Source organism: Arachis duranensis, chromosome 7 (assembly GCF_000817695.3).
Source record: "Arachis duranensis cultivar V14167 chromosome 7, aradu.V14167.gnm2.J7QH, whole genome shotgun sequence".
Classification (NCBI taxonomy): Eukaryota; Viridiplantae; Streptophyta; class Magnoliopsida; order Fabales; family Fabaceae; genus Arachis; species Arachis duranensis.
In genome coordinates, this window is record NC_029778.3 from 23,591,154 (window position 1) to 23,607,737 (window position 16,584).

General features: G+C 32.6%; 1 protein-coding gene across 2 annotated transcripts; it reads left to right on the top strand.

Moving 5' to 3' along the window:
- Positions 1-5,386, top strand: LOC107458318 (uncharacterized; the record flags this gene model as incomplete). Of its 2 annotated transcripts, none has more annotated exon segments than XM_016076523.2 (10): positions 1-191; positions 328-389; positions 1,577-2,252; positions 2,427-3,043; positions 3,147-3,212; positions 3,658-3,802; positions 3,887-4,105; positions 4,275-4,467; positions 4,561-4,756; positions 4,854-5,386. In XM_016076523.2, coding segments are annotated over 8 exon segments (2,094 nt in total). In that variant the 3' UTR covers positions 4,972-5,386.
- Positions 5,387-16,584: the final 11,198 nt, after the last annotated feature.

Genomic DNA, 16,584 nt, shown 5'->3' on the forward strand with positions numbered 1-16,584 from the left:
CAGGTCTGCTCGGAGCTGCTATTGGCGTCGCCGCCTCTTTCCTCGTCGTCATCGGCCGCTCTGAACTCGTGTCTCTGTCCTCTTCGTCGAGCCCCCTCTCTCGCGTCAATCCTGTCTTCGAGGCCCCCTCTCTCTGTCCGAGTTCACTCTCCTTTCTCCCTGGCCGTCACTTCCCTTCCTCCCTCGCCGGCGTAAGCAAAGCTGCTTCAATTTATGTTTTCTTATTTTGTTAATTTTACTGATTCTGAGTTGTTGAAATCTGATCCTGGGTTGCTGATTTTTCTGTCTTTGTTTATTTTTTGTTTTGTTAAATTTTCTATCCACCAGCAGTCTCCGCCGCCGCCTGCAAACTCTGGTGCCGGCACCGCAACGAACACCCAGAAACTTAGGTATTCGTTCTCGTTCTTCATCTTCTATTAGTTGTTCTTTCTCTTTCTGGAACCTAAATTTGTGTCTCCTGTTTTATTTTATCCAAATACTCTTTTTTTTCTTCCTCTGGAAATTGAATTTATTTTTAAACTATGGTATTTTGTATGGTGTTTCGTGTCATTTTCGAAATGATAGAACTTTGGCATTAGAATTTCCCTAACTGAATGGGGATTGATGGTGTGATTTTTCTGCTACTTTTCTGTGCCTCTCGATATCTTGATTTCTGAGTAATTGATTATTGATTATTGAATATTGATCAGTTAAGAACATGGATTAGGTCAATTTTAAAATTTAATTGTTCATCTATTTATGTTATTAGATTAGTTCTGGTTTTGCCTCTTTATGAGATGAAAATACAGTGTGTGATTAAACTTTTATCGATTCAGCGAGTGCTTTTTAATCTGTGACTAAACCCTGCTGCTTTATGAAAGAATGAACTAATTAACATTCTCAAACCTTAATTTGCTTCTGGTTTGCTTGTCATTTGAATTTAATTAAACACGAATGGAAGGATGAAGGCCTTAGTTTACTTCTATTTTGCTTGCCATTTATGTTCACTAATCCATCTTCATTAAACACAATGTAATAAGTTTCTTGCTGATGATGGTCTGAAGTCATTACTTTATAATATCACACAGTACATTATTATTTTTCATAATTGAAAAAGTTGAGAAGTAGAAGAAGCACAATCTCTGGGATCTCTTTGGAACCAATTTGAATTACAAACTAATAGTGATGTTGAGAAGAAAATGAGTTAAAAATAAAATAGAAAAGGAAGAGAGGTTGAGATATAGATTATGAGACAAAGGGATTTCTAAACAAAACCTTATCTGCTCTGCTCTTTCTCTCTCGACTGTTGCTGTTCTAGCCAGATAGGTACAAAACCTTGTTATTTTTCCTTATTTGCTAGTTAATTTTTCGTGAAGTTCAAAGTTGATAATTTCATATAGCATTTTTTTAAAATTATTCTAATGTTAAGTAATTAGTTAGAATTTGCCCTCACCACATACTGATGTTTTTGGAACCTGGCACATCATCAAGATAATGTAAAACAAGAACTCAAGTTAGCATTTGTTATGTGAATTGCTGTTGCTATTGTTATGTGATGTTGCTGAATTCAACTTTCAATTTGTAATTTATAATGCAGCTGGAACATAGGACATGTGAAGTCCAAAGCAGCTGGACAAAGAAAGTGTAGCTGACTAAACCAACGCTTCAAATTCCGCAACCGCCATTTTCTAACAACAAAATCCTTCGATTTACTGCACCCTTCAACTGGGGCGATGTCTTTGTCAAAAGAATCAGACCCAACGTTGGGTTACCTCACGCGGAAGGACACTGAGGTGAAGCTTCCACGGCCAACGAGGGTCAAGAACAAGACACCTGCTCCAATTCAAATCACAGCGGAGCAGATTCTACGGGAGGCTCGGGAGCGGCAAGAGGCTGAGATCCGCCCACCAAAGCAGAAGATCACCGACCCCACTGAGCTTGGCGAGTACCGCCTCCGCAAGCGCAAAGAGTTTGAGGACCTAATTCGGCGTGTGAGGTGGAACATTGGTGTGTGGATTAAGTATGCACAGTGGGAAGAGTCTCAGAAGGACTTCAAGCGAGCACGCTCCGTTTGGGAGAGAGCACTGGAAGTTGACTACAAGAACCACACCCTTTGGCTCAAGTATGCAGAGGTGGAGATGAAGAACAAGTTCATCAACCATGCACGCAATGTGTGGGACCGTGCTGTCACCCTCCTACCGAGGGTTGACCAGTTATGGTACAAGTATATACATATGGAGGAGATGCTCGGCAATGTCGCTGGCGCCAGACAGGTATTCTATGAGTGAACAAACTGAATAAATTACTCACACATGGATTACAGTTTATCTAACATCAAACTTTATATCTCTCTAATATTACTGCTGCATAAGTTGAAACAGATTAATAGCCAACAAATATAACTGATTATATGAAAGTGTAAGTAACTTGACTTTTCACAATGGCAGGTTTTTGAGCGGTGGATGAAGTGGATGCCTGATCAGCAGGGATGGCTCTCTTACATCAAGTTTGAGCTTAGGTACAATGAAATTGAGCGAGCTAGGGGGATATTCGAGCGTTTTGTGCAGTGCCACCCTAGGGTTGGGGCGTGGATTCGGTATGCCAAGTTTGAGATGAAAAATGGGGAGGTGGCAAAGGCTAGGAATGTTTACGAGAGAGCAGTGGAGAAGCTTGCTGATGATGAGGAAGCTGAGCAGCTGTTTGTTGCTTTTGCTGAGTTTGAGGAGAGATGTAAGGAGACTGAGCGTGCAAGGTGTATATATAAGTTTGCCCTTGATCATATCCCCAAGGGGAGGGCAGAGGACTTGTACCGTAAGTTTGTGGCATTTGAAAAGCAGTATGGTGATAGGGAAGGGATTGAGGATGCTATTGTTGGCAAAAGAAGGTTTCAGTATGAAGATGAAGTAAGGAAAAATCCGTTGAACTATGATTCATGGTTTGACTATATACGATTGGAGGAGAGTGTGGGCAATAAGGAAAGGATCAGGGAGGTTTATGAGAGAGCTATAGCAAATGTTCCTCCTGCAGAGGAAAAGCGATTCTGGCAGCGATACATCTATTTGTGGTATGCTTGATTTGAATACCTTTATTCCTTAATATGTTTATATTCAGGATTTTTACTTTTTTTCATTTGCCCCTAATATTTGCCATTTGTCTGTGTTACTTAGGATTAATTATGCACTCTACGAAGAGCTTGATGCTGAAGATGTGGATCGAACAAGAGATGTATACAGGTTTGTGCCTTGTAGTACTGAAGTTCAGAAATTAATTTTGGAATTCTTCTAAAATTTCTTACGGTTTTGTTTCTAAATCATAATTTTTATTGTATTCTTTTTATAGTAGTAGTAATGTTAAACACAAATTCTTGCCTAAAAGTTACACCCTCCTTGTCCTATACCAATATACATCTGCATTCAAACTATCTTATGTGCTTCGAGATACCGTAAACTCAAAACCCTATCAAATTGATTGGTTGGAGTTGCCATGGTAATTAGCTTTATGATATAGCATAACCTTGTCTAACATATAGTGATTTGATTTGGATAATGGTCATACCACTGCAATTTCAATAATTATGAATGAATATCACATCTGTGGTTTTGAAGCCAAACTCCAATGTTGATATTTTGTATTGTATATTGACACTGCTGCTCCTCTTTGTGGCTGGCTTTCTTATAGGGAGTGTCTCAACTTGATACCACACAGTAAGTTTTCATTTGCAAAGATATGGCTTCTAGCAGCCCAGTTTGAAATACGTCAGCTGAATCTCAAGGGTGCTCGACAGATATTAGGAAATGCCATTGGAAAGGCTCCAAAAGACAAGGTAATACATATGTTGATGTAAATGCAATGATGTCTTTTTATTGAAGCATGGTTATCTTACACAGCCCTGCTCTCTGGACAACAGATTTTCAAGAAGTATATAGAGATAGAACTGCAGCTTGGTAACATAGATAGATGCAGAAAACTATATGAAAAGTATCTGGAGTGGTCGCCTGAAAATTGCTATGCTTGGAGCAAGTATGCAGAATTGGAGAGATCTTTATCTGAGACTGATCGAGCTAGAGCAATATTCGAGCTTGCAATTGCTCAACCAGCATTGGATATGCCTGAGCTATTGTGGAAGGTACATTTATTGCCTTGTACCAATCAATGCCTAACCATCCTTGTGATCTCATTCTTTCATTATTTCCTTTCTCTTATGTATTATGACATCTAATGTAATGCATAATTTTTCTAATATGCTATATGCATATTTGTGCTAACCTGTCTATCAATTTATGATTTCAAAACAGGCATATATTGACTTTGAGACTGCCGAAGGTGAATTTGACAGAGCAAGAGTGCTTTATGAAAGGCTTCTTAATAGAACAAAGCACTTGAAGGTATGGATCAGCTATGCAGAATTTGAGGCAACAGCAATAGATCAGAACAGTTTAGACTTGACAGAAGAAGAGCAAAAGAGGGAATGCCTTCAACGTGCTAGAAGTATGTGATCCCGATGCTTTTGTTTGTTTATTCTTTGATCTGAAGTGGAATGATATCCTGATTCACTCTACTTCTGTTTCGTGCTTAAATCAGGGGTGTTTGAGGAGGCTCTTAACTACTTCAGATCGTCAGCTCCGGAACTGAAGGAGGAAAGGGCAATGCTATTGGAGAAATGGCTCAACATGGAGGCTTCTTCTGGGGAGCTTGGTGATGTTAGCTTAGTCCAGTCTAAGCTGCCAAAGAAGCTCAAGAAGAGAAGACAAGTTACCACTGAAGATGGTTCTGCCAGGTTTGTATTTTGTTACTTTCAATATTCTATTTTTGCCATTCTGGTTATAAAAGCCTTTATTAGATTTCATATTAACTCGATTCTTTTGATTTGGCAGAATTGAAGAATTCATCGACTATTTGTTCCCTGAAGAAATTCAGACGACTAATCTTAAGATCTTAGAAGCTGCATACCAGTGGAAGAAGAAGCAAAAATTGTCTTCTGGAGACAACTAACAATATTTTCATCTTTTGTCTTGTTTGTCACATGTATATATATGTGTTCAAGTGATTATGGATGGGTTATTGTTAAAATCGAAACTGTTGAATACAGTTATGGTGACTACAACTTAGCCCTGTTACGTCTTTATAACATTCACAGTTTTATCTGAGGCCGACAAATGTTAATCTACAAAACCAAATTTGCTTGTACCTAGTTTGGCAGATTATGAACTTATTATGTGCAATCATTAGGAGCGATTGTGGTTGAGGTAAAAGGATCAAGAGTTGGTTGTGCTTAGAGATGAAGAAACCAACAAAACAGCTTTTTATTTTTTATTTTTTTAATTGAGTTTCATCGCCATCTCTATTCCGACCGTTTTGGAAGATTTGGTCACAAAGACCAGGAATATTAATATTATACGAGTTCAGAATGTTCTGCGTTTCGTTTTCTAGCCAAACCATACAATATACATATAACGAATGAGTTGCCATTCGTCGCCCTCGTTTTCTTTTGGCTGTGTGTGTAATGTGTATTGCTCTGGTGAATATATTAATTTTATATATTTTTAATTATGTTATAAAAAATTAATAAACTGAAAGGAAAAAAGAAAAAAAATATTATGTACAAATTGAAAATCAGATGTGTTGTTTCATGTATTTTAATATATATTTTATATTTTAATACATATTTTATACAAATAATTAATTTGTTTGTTAATTTTATTTACGTACACCTGATATTTAAAAAAAAAGTAGCAGATTTACGCTTGATAGGATACCAAAGAACGTCTAAGTAATTTCTTTATACGAGCAAGTGAGCAATCATTATACATAATTTTTTTTATGTACATTTGTTTTTATAATTTTTTATTGTAAAAGAAGATTCTTTTATATCTTTTTTCAATTTTTATCAATGTTCGTATTATCAAAGATCAAAGATGTACTTTATTGCATATATATCACAAGTATGTTAGAGAATTTAAATATATGATTTATGGAATTATTAGAGGTACGTAACGTCTCGAACGATGATACCATTATATCTTATCAACTTGGAAATAAATCTGACAGGAAGTAATGGTTTTCATACAATTGAACAGTACTCGTCTATGATAAAATCCTCACGACAGTAAATAATTCATCATCAACTTGCTTGTGTTTAATTATTGGCTGAGGAAAATTTGCAGGGAACTAAAGAGATTGGATCATAATGCATAGTCTATATCTTCTCATGCTCTGCAAATAGTAATGCGTGTTCTAATTATAATTATCTCATGTTGGCATGCAATGGATATACCCGGGTACAGTCAAGGAGCATTTCCAGAGTTGGACCGAGGAGGAGCGCAAGAGGTGGATGGTGAGTTTTTGCGCCATTATGTGGAATATCTGGCTGGAACGAAACAGGAGAATTTTTCAGAATAAAGAAAAAGGTGTTGAGGAGATTATCAACTTGTCTGCCCAGAGCTACACTGAATGGTTAGGTGCTGACCCCTTTAGTTGTTGATGGCAATGCCGGAGATGACAGAGGGTTAGATTAGTAGGTTTGCTTGGTTACTGCTTTGTATTTTTATTTTATTTAGTTATGTTTCGCTCCATTTTGTGTTGAGCTCCTATTTTCAAAAAAAAAAAAAATTATAATTACGCATTAAATAAATTCAATCATTATGATAGAGTACTTTCAAAGTCGGAATAATATGAGGAGAGTTCTTCAATGAATTTGGGAATACAGATACTAATTAAATATTATTAGCTTCTAGAAAGAGTATATATAGAAACGTTTATATGTAGGGGACTTCGTTCTATAATAACTATGAAAAAAATCTAAAGGAGCAGTATTTTTATTAAATTATAGTCAGTATTTAACTAATTAAAAAAATAATTTTATCCTATTAAATATAATTTTATATTATTAAAAATATTTTGATGATTATAAATTTTAAAATCTGTTGGTACCCTAACACTTCTCACTTAATTATTATGTCAAAGGTATCTATAAAATCATTTTCTTTTTCTTGCTATCCATGTTGACACCTCAAGGACCGCTATAGCCTATTACTCATTGTGTTCAATTTTCTTTTTAATTAGCAATATAATCATTATTTAAATTTCAATCAACACACATTTTTACTCTTTTTAATTCAATTTTTTTAAAATAATAAAAAATAATTTCGTTCTGATAAAAATAAACTATTAATATTTAATATTTAAAATTAATTTTAATGATTATATTAATAAAACTAAATACTAATACTTACAATAAATATAAAATTATGCCACATTTATTTTTTATTGAGATAAAAATTTAATTATTTTCATAAATATAATATATATTTTTTTGTTATTGAGATGTGCTTTGAATTTATTCAGAACTTTAAAATAGTTAAATTCACCACTAGGGTTTTTTTTTCTTTTAGATTTAATAGATTGTAAATGACTAGTGGTTTAAGTATTTCAAAGAACAAAAATCTAACATGACTAGTGTGACATACACTTACCAACCAAATTAACAAGTTAACATTATTCCACATCACCCATTTGAGTATTCACTCTAAAGATATCGTTCAACTCTTTTTTTATTTCGTATTTTGAAGTATTTAATATATATTCAGATTTTGTCAATTTTACACCCAATTACTTGAGATAATGTTAGTCTTATTTAGCTTCTCAGGGATAATATGGTTTTGTTATATGCTTCTATTTCTACTAATATTAGCAAATTTTTTTTAAAAATTGGTTTACTTTTGAGTAAAAAAATTCTAAAATTCTCTGAGAAAGTGCATTGAATTTGTAAATTGAAGTGTGCAACATAAATAATCACTTACTTTAAAGAGACTACCAGAAAATCCAAGAATTTAAATATAGTCTTAATTAACTTTTTAATAAACTAGCATTTATATTCACAAAATTTTAAATACTGACAAATTTATTGTCAAAACAATGAAATTAAAGTTATAAACATAAAAAATTGGTTCTATATGATAAAATTATTTAAATTCTAAAAAATTATCCAAAATTTTTAAATTATCCTTCTCTTCACCACTACTACTATTATTTTCACGATCTTTCTCTCTTTGTTGCCGTGAAATTCTCACTCGCTACCCTTACTCTAAATCATCACCACCACCACCACCACATACAACATCAAATTCAAAAAAAAAAATTTAATAACAACAATAACAATAATAAAAACAAAAATAATTTTATATTCAAATTTAAAAGTAAATTTAATAATAAGAACAAAAATAAAAACAAAAATAGTTTCAGATTCAATAAAAGTTTGAATGTAGAGGAGGACTAAGACAGTGAGATAGATTTGTTAGTGTTTGAACTGAAAAAAATGGTGATAATAGGACGATGGCATTAGGTTGGGAAATCACTCCGAACATTGCGAACTTCAATCTAATCTTAGCATCCTCCCTTACCAGCTTTTTTAGGATAGAAGAACCGGTGACTCATCTTATCAAATCCATCGTATAAAGTCAAAGTTCTGACAACTTCTATATCTACACCCAAAACCGCCATCTCCAGAGATTCAAGAGTTTCGACCTAATATTGCGCTTCGAGTTTGTTAGGGTTGGATCTTCAATACTGTCCTTCTTCTCCCACAACTCAACACCAACGTTACCGCCATCGCCTCCAAATGCCACAACCATCGCCCTCTTCCTTCTGAATATCAAATCTTCTCTCCAACTCCTTCCTCCCACCACACATCCCTCTTTCTTACCCTCTTTCGTCTTCTTTCTTTGCCAAGTCTCTTTTTTTATCTTTTTAAAAAAAATAAAAAATATAAAATTGAATGTTGTTGCATTTTGTTGATGTTGAGCGATAAGATATTGGTGATTGTAGAGTTGTGCGACTACAGTTGAAGATAAAGAAGGAGAAGGTGTTAGACCATTTCCAGTAGGGAACTCATCCCAGTTTCTATTTATGACCCACCTGTCATAAAAAGTAACTCCACATCAGCTTTTGCGTCATAAACAGTAAATAAGAACTCAAAGCATCTCTCGCTTCTCCATTAGGAAGAACTAACTTTAGTCCCTGTTGTGGTCCCACTTAATTAATTAATTAAAATATTTAAAATTAATGTAATTAATTTTTTCAACAATGTAATTTAAATATTTAAATTTAAAAATAATTCACTATTAAAAGATATTAATATTAACTAAATTCATATATAACAATAATACACAATATATAATTCGGGATTACACTAATTTGTAAAATTACTTAATACAAAGAAAAACATAATTAAACTCTATAGTTGACGACAAATATTGTAAAATTGTCATATGTGTTTAATCAAGTCCTCTTTCAATTGTCTATGTTGCTACCTATTTTAAAATTGGGCATTTTTTTGGAGAAATATAAAATAAATTTTATTTTTTGAAGTAAGTAAATTTAATTAATTATAATTTAATATTTTATTAATTAAATAAAAATATAATTATTTAATATAATTAATTATTATAATTATTATTGAATTAATTATTATTTAATTATTTAATATACCTATTTAGCTAATTAATATTATATATAATTATTTATTTTCTAACTAACGTGCCAAATGACAAATGTTGATTGTTTCACAGGAGTTCCTATTCAGAGGGACTCCTCCTCCTTGAAATTCGTACGAAAATTTCTTTTCTTTCCACTCCAACGCATAAGCCTTTTTTCCTTCTGACAGAACAGTAACTGGACTTCAATTTTTTCTCCCATTGGAGATGCTCTTAGTGATGGTAGAAAGATAGAATTGTGAGACTGAGAAAGTGGTGGTAATGATGACATCACAGTTAATGTTAAGGTGAGGATCGGACTACGGTAGTTGGAGTTCGGAAAGGCTGCGGTGTGGGTGGTTGGAAAAAGGAATAATCGATTAATAAGAGATTTGGATAGATTTTTAGGGTTTAGATAGTTTTGTCGTATAGAGCCGATCTTTCACGGTATAACATCAGTTTCGTTATTTTATAGATAGATTTATCAGCATGTAGAACTTTCATTGATACAAATATTAGTTTACTCATAGTTTAAATCAATTCCTTTTCTGTTAATCTATATTTACATTAACAGTTATTAATTTGAGTATTTAGTTAAATATGTTGTATTGATTAAATGAATACATAAAAAAATGTTGATTTTTGATAATGTATGATTGATCAGCAAGTAGAGAGCATATATGTGGCAAGGAGGATATAATGGTAAAGCTAGCAATGAAATAGCTCTTAATGTAACAAGCGGCAAATTCTTAATTATTACCACGAGGCTAGTTTTGAGAATTTGAAGCAGAGGTTGATTGTTGGAGTGTAGGTCAGAACTATATGGAAAAAAAATAGTGGAAACCCAAGTGTGTTTGGGTTTGAAAAAAAAAGAATAAGGTTAATTTTATTTTTTTTAGGAGGAGTATTGTCACCAGTCTTTAAAGTTCATTCTGTCAATGCGTTTTTCTACCCGCTTGCTCATCTCTTGTACTTATTCTGTCACCAAGCTTTCACCTGCCTTCCGATTCTCCATCTACCATTACTGTCAAAACTTTAGTTCTTGATACTAAACTCCTATCAATATGATACTTAATGGTTCTGAGTTTTGAATAGTGACATCTAAAGATTTTCGATCGATTTTATCCCAAATTCATTCCCTTCAGATTGCAACTCTTAGCAATTTTACCCACATCAATTAGTAACGTCTTCCACTTGTTAATTACTTTTGTTTTGTGATCCTAATTGTTTACCATACCTTCATTATATCTTTCACTGTGCTTTTCGAATTAACAATTTTGGTCGTCTCTCCTCTAACATTCCAACTATTGCCATCTTATTTCTATTTAATTACGTATCATTAGATCAACAAAAATAATTACTTTCAACGATCAATGCGTGAATGATCATCTAAATAAAGGGAGGTTATTAAATGATTATGCAAAATGTTTATATTGTCAATGGAATAAAATTAAGATTTTTTTTTGAAATGAAACAAAAAATATTTCTAAAATTCTTTTTTTTTATTTTTTGCAAGTGATACACAGTTTGAATGACAGCCTTGATATGCTGCAGTTAACACCACCCTAATCTGCATGTTAATATGGTGCAATTTGTCCAAAGCTATTCCGATTCGAATCACTTTGCCAGAATCTTATCCGATTCGCCACCCACTTCGACTGACACGCATGCATTCGATTTTGGTTCACTCCATTACATATAAATGCATCTTTTCAGTTTCACTTGTTGCACACATAAAACACTTTTAACCCATATAAATTTCTCATCTTACTCTCGCTCATTGTTAGGGTTGTCAATCCCACTCACATTTAGAGTGGATTTATAACTCAACCTGTAGTAGATAGTGTCGAATTCAGATGTCGAACCAACCTACCCGACCAATCTGTATTTTAATATATAATATATATATTCATAAAAATATATATACATATAATAAATAATTAGAAATTTTGAATTCAATTTCATTTTTTATATATTTAGTGTTACCAAACTAATTGTTCAATTGGCTAATAATATATAAATAATATTTAATATTATAAAAATATAAAAAGACTAAATATTATGTTTGAGAAAAAATTATTTTATTTTGGCTAGGTCGACTATAATTAGGTTGAGAGATTTAAAATACAGGTAGAATTCAAATTAAAAAGTTTAAACCCGCAAATAGTTAGAGCGGAATTTAAATTTATCCTATTCCTATCTAACTATCTTATGCATTGTCATTTCTACTCACTATACAAATCAAATTCATATGGCTATTATCCACTGGCGTTCAAACATCATAATTTTATATAATCTTCTCATATATTTTAAAATAATAAAAAATGTTCATTTACCAATTGGACCTCTTTTTTCGCTAAAATATTAGAATATTATTTAAGAGCATTTAATTAAAAAAATAGCTTTTTTGTTAATTTAACTAACAAATGATGTTGTTAAAATTATTATTGTTAAAATATTTGCTAAAAAAAGGATTGGATTGGTTTGTATTTTTATTCTTTTAGGCGTTTTTTGTTTTTTAAATTTTTTGAAGAAAAAAGTTGAAAATATATATAAATTAGAAATCAGAGTTTTATTTTTATTTTTTCTTTCTATTTACGAAATTCTAAAGATAAAAAAAACTGAAAATAAAAATTAAAAAATTAAACCAACCCTACCTAAAATTTTCGATGTGTATATCATCTATCTAAAACCTTTAGTTTTCAATGTTAAATAAGATACTAATTAACAACGTAAACTACTTTAAGATGTTAATAATTTAATATTTTAAAGAATTTTTCTAGCTAGATAATAAGAGATGTAGATAAGGTAAATAATAAGTCGCATTTTAGGTTCACTAAACATCTAATTTTACTTTCATCCTTCACCCTATTTTTTACCTAGGGTTGGAAGTGAGTCAAGCCAGTTCGAGCTTGACTCATTAATAATTCGATAAGCTAAGTTTGTGAGCTGATAAATTGAGCTTGGGCTTGGAATTGAGCTCATGAACCGAGCTTGAATTTAGATAAGCTCGGCTCAGTAGTTCATGAGCTGTCTTGATTATATACACATATCATATATACATTTAGTTTATACTTTTAGTATTATATATATACTGAACATATAAAATAATAATATATAATTTTGTATATATTAATGTTCTTATTTTATAATTAATTGATGTTGTTTACTCATTTAGGTTTTTAATATATAAAATTAATTAAAATTAATATTTTTAATATATATAAGTTATAATTTATTAATATAGAATATAGATTATGTTCTTTTATTTAAGCTAGTTTGTGAGCTCGAGTCGGCTCATGAGCTTTCGGTAAGCCAAACTTGAGCCTAAGAAATAGGCGTGATTGTTAATGAGTTGAGTCGTGAGCCAAGCTCAATTTTCGTGAGTCAAGCTTGAGCTTGGTCTAGTTCAACTCAACTCGACTCACTTTCAGCCCTACTTTTACCTAATTTCACCCCTCATAACCTAAACTCTTTTTCACCGCAGCTATCCCACCGCCCCCTACCCTAGCACGCAACCACCGTCACTAGCAACGAAACTCCCCAGCGCCGCCTTCTCCCACCATTACTAACTCAGTGAGGAGAATCGTTGTTCCGTCGTCACCCCAACGCCGCACCACTACCCCCTTGTCAACAACACGCAGTCGCGTTTCATCCTCAACAATCGCACGTTGCTGCTCTTCTCACTAACCCACCTGAATTCTCTCGTTGCTCGGATGCCGCACCACTGCCGCTGTGTCACCTCCGCGCAGTCACATCTTCTCCCAATCCTTCACGCACCGTCGCTGAGCCAGAGGTCTTGTTCTGCCGCTGCTCCAATGTTGCACCTTTGTCCTTGCTTCCAAGTCGTTGCGTCGTGTCTTCACCATTTCCATCGCGTGCAACTTTGTTTCATTCACACAAATGGTATGACCCAAATAAACATCCACATCTTAGTGAAAAGAATTATCCGCATAACATAGTAAAATGAACATCTTGCGGAGCGTGTGCATATAGAATCAAGCAAATCAAGTAAAATACCAATGATATACTCAAATAAATTTATTTTAGAATGAAAAGAACCATTCACATATACAGTAAAATGAACATCTGACTTAATTGATAAGAAACAAGTAATGAGACAACAATTAAGGGGACATCGGGGTCGCGATACAGCATTGACGGCGGCGACACAGAATTACGAGAGAGCGATTGCGGCAAAAATAAAAAAAATCAAAATTATGAATAAACCTAATTAATTCAAATTTGATTTTTAAAATTAAAATTAATTTTTTTAATCTATTATTTACGTTTTTTAGAAAAAAAACGTTTCCTATAATTTCTCTATTTTAAAAGAAGAATGTTAGAAGACTAGTAAAATTTATTATTTTTAATTAATAAATAATGTTTAAATATGTGGATAAAAGTATGTTATTAAATTATTAGACTAAAAATTAAATTAATGACTAAGAATAATGGACAAAAATAATAAATTCCACTAATATTTGAATATTTTTTATTTTAAAATTAAAAAAAACTTTGGTATATTTAAAACTCAGACACAACATGCATTCAAATATATTTATTTTGCTAAAGAAAGGATTGGATTGGTTTGTATGATGATGTGGATTGCAAGTAAATTATATTTTTATTTTTTTATTTTATTTATAAAATTCTAAAGATAAAAAATTGAATAAAAATAAAAAAATTAAGCCAACTCTACCTAAAATTTTTGGTGTGTATACCATCTATCTAAAACATTTAGTTTCTAGTGATAATAAGATACTAATAAATAAGATAAACTACTCTAAAATTTTAATATTGTAAAGAGTTTTGCTAGTTAGACAATAAGAGATGTGAATAATGTAAACAACAAGCCGCATTTCAGATTCACTAAACATCTAATTTTACTTTTATCTTTCACTCTCTCTTTTACTTAATTTCACCCATCCTAAACTCTTTTTTATCGGAGCTATCCCACCGTCCCTTACCGTAGCACACAGCCACCGTCGCCAACAAAGAAGCTCCCCAGCGTTGCCTTCTCCCACCGTCACTAACCCAGTGAGGAGAATTGTTGTTCCGTCGTCACCCCAATGCCGCACCACTGCCTCATTGTCAACAACGCGCCGTTGCGTTTCATCTTCAACCACTGTGCGTCGTTGCTTTTCTTACTAACCCACCTCAATTCTCTTGTTGCTTGGACGCTGCACCACTGTCGCTGTGTCACCGCCGCGTAGTCACGTCTTCTCCCCATCCTTCGCGTACCGTTGCTCTACCCATTTCGAAGCCCATGAAATGATATCACACAGTTGCTGAGCCAGAGGTCTTGTTCTGCCACTGCTCCAATGTTGCACCTTTCCCTTGCTTCCAAGTCGCTGCATCGTGTCTTCGCCACTTCCATCGTGTGCCACTTTATTTCATTCACACAAATGCTATGACCCAAATAAACATTCATATCTTAGTGAAAAGAACTATTCGCATACATAGTGAAATGAACATCTTGCGGAGCATGTGCATGCAGAATCAAGTAAATCAAGTAAAATATCAATGATGTACTCAAATAAACATCCATTTGGTAGCGTTTATTTTGAGGTACTAAGACGGAGACTGGGAGACTCCGTCTTAGTATTATGTTTGTTGGCTTAGAGACTGGTACTAAAATTTTAGTCTCCGTGTTCAAAATTTTAGTATTTCAGTACTTTCAAAAAGTAGGGGCACAGGAGACTGAGACGGAGACAGAAATTTAAATAACAATTTATGTCCAAAATACTCTCATTCTAATTATCTCATTTTTAATTTGCCCTTTTGACCAAATCAAATAATCACGGTTGAGTTCTTCTAATATAATTTCAATCGCAAACCTTGGAGCTCGAAGACCCTGAAGCTGTTGCCGCTGCTCATATCAAAGTTAACAACGATGCTAACTATCTCATATTAGTGTCATCATCGAATCATCAGAAATTTGGTGTCAAAATCATCGTAATCATCATCTTACATACCTTATTCGAAGGATAGCTCCTGTTTCCAGCATTAATAGCAATCAATTTGCTCTTATCTAGTATCCCCTGCAACCAACAGAAGAAAGTGAAAGAGAGTAAGAGAGAGATCGAACGTGAGAGAGAGACAAATGGAGAGAACCGTATGCGAAGCAATGGAGAAACGGTGGCAAGGCTTCCTCGTCGACAGCGAACTCGACGCCAAGCAGGAGAGTGACGCGGCGAAATTGGGTGAACTGATGGAAGACATTGGGGATTGAGAAAAAAGGGAAAATGGTTGTTTAGAGGATTGGGTGAGGGTTTTATTTTTGTTTTTTTTCTTTTAATTAGTAGGGATAATTTGGTCATTTCATTTATTTTAGTCTCTGTATTATATTTTGAACGATATTTTACACCAAACACAATACTGAGACTTATTTTAATTTTTGTCTCTCAGTATCTGTCTCTCAGTCTCTGTCTCTCTACCAAATGCTACGTTTTAGAATGAAAAGAACCATTCACATACATAATAAAATGAACATCCGACTTAGTTCAAAATTATGTTTAAACCTAATTAATTCAAAATTTGATTTTTAAAATTAAAATTAACTTTTCTTTTTTAATCTATTATTTATGTTATTTAAAAAAATGTTGTTTCTCTATAATTTTTTTATTTTAAAAGAAGAATGTTATTATTTATGTTATTTAAAAAAATATTGTTTCTCTATAATTTTTCTATTTTAAAAGAAAAATGTTAGAAGAATAGTAAAATTTATTATTTTTAACTAGTAGATAATATTTAAATATGTGGGTCAAAAGTATGTTATTAAACTATTAGACTAAAAAATCAAATTAATAACTAAAAGTAATGGTAAAAAATAATAAATTTTACTAATTTTTGAATATTTTTTATTTTAAAATTAAAAAAAACTTTGGTATATTCAAAACTCAGAGACAACATGCATTCAAATATATTTATTTTGAATATATTATTTTTGACAAAATAAAAAATGTATAATTTAGATCAGGGATAGTAATGGAAACATATAAGAAAAGTTAAAATAAGAAATTCACTAGAAAAATATCTTGTAATAACTAAAAAATCACAAAAAAATAAAACAATAAAAAAACCCATGAATCTCATGGTGTTACTATTCCATTTTTTTTGTTATATTATATAT